At 36.1% G+C, this 8,028-nt stretch overlaps 1 protein-coding gene across 1 annotated transcript in view; it reads right to left on the bottom strand.

Moving 5' to 3' along the window:
* Positions 1–402: 402 nt before the first annotated feature.
* Positions 403–8,028, bottom strand: part of GLIPR1L2 (GLIPR1 like 2) — a 29,850-nt gene continuing 22,224 nt past the window's right edge. Inside the window, exons 5-6 of the mRNA XM_015063665.3 lie at positions 945–971; positions 403–861 (exon numbers count right to left, since the gene is read on the bottom strand). Of these exons, the coding sequence (XP_014919151.1) occupies positions 488–861; positions 945–971 (401 nt within the window). The 3' untranslated portion in view covers positions 403–487. The remainder of the gene's footprint in view (positions 862–944; positions 972–8,028) is intronic.

Genomic DNA, 8,028 nt, shown 5'->3' with positions numbered 1-8,028 from the left:
AAAACAACAAAACCAAAAGTTATTAAATGGTTATCTTGAGTTGGAACAATCCTAAGCATATTACATGTATAATCTTAATACTTGAGAAACTTATTAACCTATTTAAGAAATATTTAAAACACAGAGATAGGAACATATTTAGAAAATAGGAATTCCTTCCTTTATAAGGATAACACAGTAAAATCTTAAGACCAATTAGATTAGTCAAGTCTTTTTTAGTATCTCTATCATCACATCTTTATCTTTTCTCAGTGTCCCAGAGCTTGTTTTATAATATGTACTATAAAATATATGCTTTTTTATTTGTTTCTATGTTTTTCAAACTTAAATTGTTGAATAAGAATAAGAAAATAAAACCTATTGTAGTAGTGGTTTGTACATATCCTGTTTTGTTAAAGCTTAGTGTTTTATTTCTCCCCCACCTTTTTTTTTTTTTTTTTTTTTTTTTTTTTGCTATTATACTTTTGTCCTATCATGGAGTTAAATCTTACCCTTCCCCTTCCTCGTCCTCCTCCTCCTCCCCTTCTTCTTCCTCCTCTTCCTCCTCCTCTTCCTTTTCTGTATCTTCCTCTTCCTTCACTTCCTCTTTCTCCTTTCCCTTGTCCTCTTCCTTCTTTTTCATCTTCTCTCCCTTTATCCCCTCTTCCTTTTCCTCTACCTTTTCTGGCTCTATTTCAACTACTTCGGGGGAAAATAGCATCTCTTTCTCCAATAATATATTTGGAAACCGAGACTGTATTATCAAAACAGTTATGACACATACTGAAAAACACAGTGTTCTCAGAAAGAAAATAAATAAGCACAGTGGGTCACACACAATTGGCCGGGGAACTTCCCATCTTGGATACCAAAATCGGTAATCTGTAAATAAAGAAGCAATTGAAAGCTGGATTTCCACATAAAGTAGTTAAACTGTCTAAGAAATAAAGGACAACAATACATACATATGGCTTGGTCACGATCTGCATTACCTAAAAAGAAAAAGAAAGTCCATAAAGACTTACATAATATTCCTTCTTTCCCTAGAAATAAGATAATTTTTCTAAAAATAATGATATCATTCTCCTAGTTGTCAAGCATCATGCTGCCATCTTTGATGTGCCTCCTCCAACCAGTAGCCCATCATAAAATATAATGTATTCTCCATTAGTAAAAGTCAGCCTTGTCTGCTAGAGAGAACATAGAAGTATAGGAATGAGAACATGTGGATTCTATTACTAATTCTGTTTCTAAATCATTGTCCCCTTATACAAATCACTTCACTTCTGTCCTCTAAAAATTTTTCTGGCTTCAACATTCTAGACTTCTATAATATCTCTTACTTGCATCTCTCTTTTTCCCCCCAGATCATTCCAAATTAATCATCTGAATCTATTCATTTTCCTCATTTAATTCTTATTTTCAGAAGCTTTCAGTTGCTCTTCCTTTCTTAGATAGGAAAGTTAATTCCATAGCCTGGCACTCATTGTTTTTGCTATCTTGCCCAATGCTATCATAATACTTTTCAGGAAATAAATTTCTTTTCCTCTGCTCACTGGGACAGAGACAATAAGACAATCATTCCTGGATTCCATTAGGAAGGAGAGTGAGGATAAATGAGTTCTCACACAGACAGAACCCAATGGCAACCAAGAGGTTTTGTCCTGCAACTGACACTACCCTTACAAGAAAATTTAGAAATCACTCTTCAGACAACTTTAGAAATGAACTGACCTACTGGTTCTTTGAGGTTATTTTAGCCTTTTGTGCTTGGTCTTATTTTACTTCATAGTTTATGTAATGATTTCTATTTTAGAGCTCCTTAAAAAAATCTTTTACCACACAGTCTATATTTTCTCTACTTCATTCCATATATATGATCAGTTTGAGCAATGATGTAATTAGCATGTTTCTTATTTACACTTTCCTTCATTTGTCATCACTAATCTTCATTGATTACACTCTTACTTTTGTACTTGATTGAATATTTAAATACTATTGTTTCATTTATCAGCTTTAAATAATATCTTTTGGCCCCCTGGCTATAAAAGATGAAGAAATTAAGCACATTTTTCTACCTTCTCTTCTTCTCCCAAATTTTATTAATTATATCATTTGTATATTGACAAATTTATTATATTTACTTCTTAAAATAATTACAGACTTCAGATTAGTTTTAATCTTTGTCTATCAATTAAGATTCAATGTTTATGGATAGTTCTTTCAATGCAGCTTTTCTGTTTCCACTCATCTCTTCTTTCTGGTGAAAGCCATCCTCTAGGGGTTTATTGAGAAAGTTCTCATGAAGAACTATGTACCACAAGTTTCGTCATGTTCCCACATTTGTCTGTCTCCTTGTACTTGAATAATAGGTTTGCCTAAATTCATGTACAGCATTAAGGGCAATATAGATATAGTCATTATTCCACTATCTTTTAGCATTGACTGTTCTTGTAGAAAAGTTTGACTCCAGCCAAACTACCCCCCCCCCCCCATGAAGGATTGTTAATTGCCAAAGCAGCATTCTACCACACTGGCGGAAAGTCAACCCTGAAACCAGGCACTAACTACCTTTCTGTGAATCCCTTTCTCTGTATAGCTTCAGGTTAGAGTTTGCCAATGACAGGAATGCAAGTGAAATTTGGAAGATTTAAGAGAAGTGGAGACCATTATTCTCCCGAGGTGGTTGTTACCCAGATACCTGAACAGATGTGAGATTCACAGTGGCTTCTTGGTAGGATGGGAAAAATGCTTTGCTGCCAAACACTGAGACCGTTTAGTGGGAGCTTTCTCAAAGATTCTCAAATTTTCTGGTAAGCTTTTGAGAACCACCTGTTTTGGTGCCTCAGGCTAAGGAGGTCTTCAGTGTCTGCTTCCCTGACATTTTAACTACAGTTTCTCTGCCTTTTCATGGCAACTTCTGTGATCTGTGCTCTTCTAGTTTCCACCATTCATGAAAGCTCTCTATTCTATGTTAACGCTATACTGTCTGAATATTTAAAGTGGTTGTTTTCCTGATTCAACCCAGACTATTAAACTCTAATGAACTATTTTATATTTTGGTTTGGATACTTAAAGGAGTCTTTCTTTTCCTCTAATTCACTAGGCAGTGTCTAAATGGAGACTATTTGGCATCATTTTTTCCTGGCACATAGTATGCATTTTCTTTCTTTCTTTTTATCTATACAAGGTTGTTTTTATTTTATTTACTTATTTTAAATTGAGGTATAATTGACCTATAACATTATGTTAGTTTCAGGTATACAACATAATGATTTAATATTTGTATTTATTGTGAAATGATCACCACAATAAATCTAGTGAACACCTGCCATCGTATGTAGGTACAGATGTTTTTTTCTTGTGATGAGAAATTTTAAGTTCTACTCTGTTAGCAACTTTCAAATATGCAATACCTTATTATTAAGTGTAGTCACTATGCTCTACATTACATTCTCATGACTTATTTATTTTATAAGTAGAAGTTTGTACCTTTGACCTCTTTACCCATTTTGCCCACCACTAACTTCCACCTCTGGCAACCAGCCAATCTGTTCTTTATATCTATAAGCTTGGTTTTTTGTGTTTGCTTGGGTTTTTGTTTGTTTGTTTGTTTGTTTTATATGTAAGTAAGATCATAATGGTATCTTTCTTTTTCTGACATTTTACTTAGCATAAGGGTCATCCATGTTGTCACCAATGGCAAAGATTTTCATTCTTTTATATGGCTGAATAGTATTTCAGTGTGTGTGTGTGTGTGTGTGTGCGCGTGTGTGTATCACATGTTCTTTATCCATTCATCCATCAATGGACACAAGATATGAGTTTCATATCTTGGCTATTGTAAATGCTGCTGAAATGAACATATGGATGCATATATATATTTTATGAGTTAGTGTTTACATTTTCTTCAAATAAATACCCAGAAGTAGAATTACTGCTTTAAATCCAGAATTACTAGATCATGTGGTCTATTATCAAGTTTTTGAGGAACCTCCCCTTGTTTTCCATAATAGCTGCACCAGTTTACATTCAATAGTAGGCATTTCAATGTTTAGATTCAAGAACTTCTATTTCTGAAATTTTTATTATTTCTTTAAATATTTGTATCTATCTACAGCTTTATTTTCTGTTCTATTATTTTTGTTCTGTTCTTCGGGGCCTCCAATTATTCACATGTTGAATCTGATTTATCAGTGCCTATTTATAATTTTCTCTTTACAAATTTTTTAACATTTATTTATTTTTGATAGACAGAGAGAGACAGAGCACAAGTGGGGGAGGAGCAGAGACAGAGAGGGAGACACAGCATCCAAAGCAGGCTCCAGGCTCTGAGCTGTCAGCACAGAGCCTGATGCGGGGCTTGAACCCATAAACTGTGAGATCATGACCTGAGCCGAAGTCAATGCTTAACCGACTGAGCCACCCAGGCGCCCCTATAATTTTCTCTTTAACTTTTAAAGACCTCCATATCCCTGACTGTATTTTTCAGCATTTTTGATTCCACGTGCTGTTTTCAATTTGACTTTCAGTTCTTCATTAGTATATTTGAGATGTACTAAAAATACTTTTGTTTACCTGAAACCCAAATTTAACTTGGCATTCTGTATTTAATCTGGCAACCTTCAGGCTGATCCTCCACTTGGACCCCCTCCTACCCTGCTCAGATACTGAAACCCAGACTTAACAATCTCCCATACTGTCAATTCAATAAGCACACTTTAATAAAAGGTTACACTGGGGTATCTTCTTCTTCTTGTCCCTCTTTCACTGTTTCCCCCATTCTCTTCCAGTATTTCTCATTTTTCCCCCTAGGATCCTATTCTTGGCATACTGTTCTTTTTCTATGGGTGAGTTCTTCCATTTTTATATTTTTAGTGTTGTATATATGCTAATGATTCTGAAATAGAGCCCTGTTCTGTACCCTAAACTTACTAGTCTTATCTACTCAGATGTTAAACAGGTATTTAAAGCTAATGATGATCAAAACCCATTATCTATTTTCCATAGCTTCCTCTCTTCATATAATTCGTATCTCAATTCCACCAAACCTGATAGTTATATTTGACTCTCTTTTTTTTCTCATCACTATATCAAATTAGTCTCCAAGACTGGCTAGTTTTGCCCCATAAATATTAATCAAATTTGTCTCATTATCTCTACTTCTCTCATAAATACTCAAATAGGAACCTCATCTCGCCCCTGGACTGTAACAAAAAACTTCAAATTGATTTGCTTTCCTTAGATTTTGCATTAAAAATATTTTTTAATTTAAAAGAATCCCTCACTTAGAAAAAAGTTGCAATACAGTACAAATAACTTTTATTTTGAACCATCTTAATGCAAGTTGCCAATATGATACCTTATCTTGGAATACTTAGTATTTCCTACAAACAAGGATATTCTTCTACATTACAATAACACAACCAACAAAATCAGGAAATTAACATTGTTACATTACTACATTCTAATATTTGGACCTCATTCAATTTTTTACTAGCTGTGCTAATACTATCCTTTGTAACAAAAGATCATGTTCAAAATTGCATTGCATTTAGTTTTCATGTGTTTATTTTCTTTCGTCTAGGACAGTGCTCCACTTTTTATTTGACATTCATGATCTTGACATTGTTTGAAGATAGCATGCTAGTTATTTTGCAGACAAATTCTCAACAAATCTGAAGTTTGGATTTATTTGATGCTTCTCTGTGATTGGACTTGGTTGTGCATCTTTGGCAGGAGTACCCCAGTAGTGATGCTGTGTTTTTCTCCTTGCATCCTCTCAGGTGGTGCAGGTTTGTTTGTTTGTTTGTTTTTGTTTTTAATTTTTCCCATTGCTGATGATTTTCACATTGGTCACTTTACTAGGGTGGTGTCTGCCAAACTGCTCTGTTGTAAAATTATTTTCCCATTAGTAATTAAGTACTTTTATGGGGAGTTACTTTGGAACTATTAATACATTTTTCCTCGTCGAACTTCTAATTTATTTGTTTATTAATTTATATTAGTATGAATCATAGTTTCCTGTTGTATCCCATGAGTTCTAATCAATTACTATTATTACTTCAGTACTCTAATCATCCCAGATTTGACCACAGAGAGCCCTTTAAAGTGGATTCTGTGTCCTTGTGTGTCTGTTTTCCTATATGTCCCTGTCACTCTTTGAGCACTTACTTCTTTGTTTACGAGTATAAAAAGATGATCTGGGTTTATCTTATATTTTCCCTGCCCCAGCCTTGGAACCTTTCTCCAGTGAGCCCTGGTTTTTTTTAGTGAAGGCCTGAATTTGGAAACCAAGATCTGGGTGCTAGCTGTGCTCATTCCTTTGGGGGTGGGAAGCCGTTGCTCCAAAGCCATCCCAGAGCTAGGGAATAGATGCATGTAGGTAGATACATATACAAATATTTACAACTATGATTATTTATATTTATTGAAATCCTTAAGTTCAAATACCTCTAGTTCCAAGTCATCACAAGACTCATGCTTGTTTTCTTCCTTTACATATTTATACTCCATCCTCTGACAGTGAGAAAACTGGTGCCCATTATCCTTAACCTATTTGTATATTTGATCAATCCCCTCAGTATATCTCCAGTCCTCGTTATTCCTTCTCCCCTCTCTTCTACATGGGTGCCCTCCTCACCCTGCTTGCACTCTTACACCCTACGCCAGGCTGGTAGAGTTGCCACATTTAGCAAATATAAATATAGGATGTTGCCATTTGCAATGTCATGAATGGAGTTCCAGAGTATTATGCTAAGTGAAATAAGTCAGTCAGAGAAAGAAAAATACCATATGACTTCTCTCATATGTGGAATTTAAGAAACAAAACAAATGAGCAAAGGGGAAAAAAAGAGAGAGGCAAAGCAAGAAACAGACACTTAATTATAGAAAACAAATTGATGGCTACCAGAAGGGAGGTGGATGAGGGGATGGGTGAAATAGGTGATGGGGATTAAGGAGGGCACTTTGGTGAGCACTGGGGGTTGTATGGAAGCGTGGAATCACTATATTGTACATCTGAAACTAATATTACACTGTTAACTAACTGAAATTAAAATTTTTTGTTGTTGTTGTTTATTTATTTCTGAGAGACAGAGTGAGATAAAGCACGAGCAGAGGAGGGGCAGAGAGAGAGGGAGACACAGAATCTGATGCAGGTTCCAGGCTCTGACTGTCACCACAGAGCCTGATGTGGGGCTTGAACTCACTGAGCTGAAGTTGGATGCTTGACCAACTGAGCCACCCAGGTGCCCCTAACTGAAATTTAAATAAAAATTTTTAAAAATATGTGGGATGCCTAGTTGAATTCAAATTGCAGAAAATAACAAAGAAATTTTTGGGTAAGTATATCCCATGCAGTATTTGGAAGATACATATACTAAAAATATTTTTTTTTGTTTACACTGAATTTCAAATTTAACTGGGCATCCTGTATTTAATTTGGCAACTTATAGGCTGATCCTCCACTTGGGTCCCCTCCTACCTGGCTCAGACTGCGAAACCCAGCTTTGGGCTTTTCCAGTGTGTAGATTCCCTCCTTACTCTACTAGAGTTCTGACCCCTCCCATGCAGGCCACCTCACCTACATTAAAGCTTTCCTCACCTAGTTTGGACTCTGACACCTCATGTAAAATTGTCCCTAAACATGGCTGCCCCCTTACCTGTGTAGGTTTTAATACCTCTTTGTCAGGGCACTCCTATATGTGAACCCTTTCCTCATTCTGCTTGGGCTCCAACAACCAGTGCCAAACCACCCCTCTGTGGATGCAGTCTTTATCTGCTCAGTCTCTGGTACTCTATGCCAGGCTTCTTACTCCCACCCCATGATGATGCTCTCTTCCACATACTTGGGCTCAGATACCACATACTGAGCTGTCTGGGTATGGGAAACCCTTCATCCTGTTGTCTCTGAAAACTCAAGCCTGATCTCATGCATGGATGGCTCACTTTCTCCAAAGGGGCTCTAACTTTCTATTCAAGGCCATACCCCTATGCAGACACTGTCCTAACCCTGTGTAGGCTGTTTTCTCATATCCACTGCACTGT

The sequence above is a fragment of the Acinonyx jubatus genome, chromosome B4 (assembly GCF_027475565.1).
Source record: "Acinonyx jubatus isolate Ajub_Pintada_27869175 chromosome B4, VMU_Ajub_asm_v1.0, whole genome shotgun sequence".
NCBI lineage: Eukaryota > Metazoa > Chordata > Mammalia > Carnivora > Felidae > Acinonyx > Acinonyx jubatus.
Note: the sequence above shows the minus strand (reverse complement) of the source record. Positions and strands in the feature narration are given on the sequence as shown.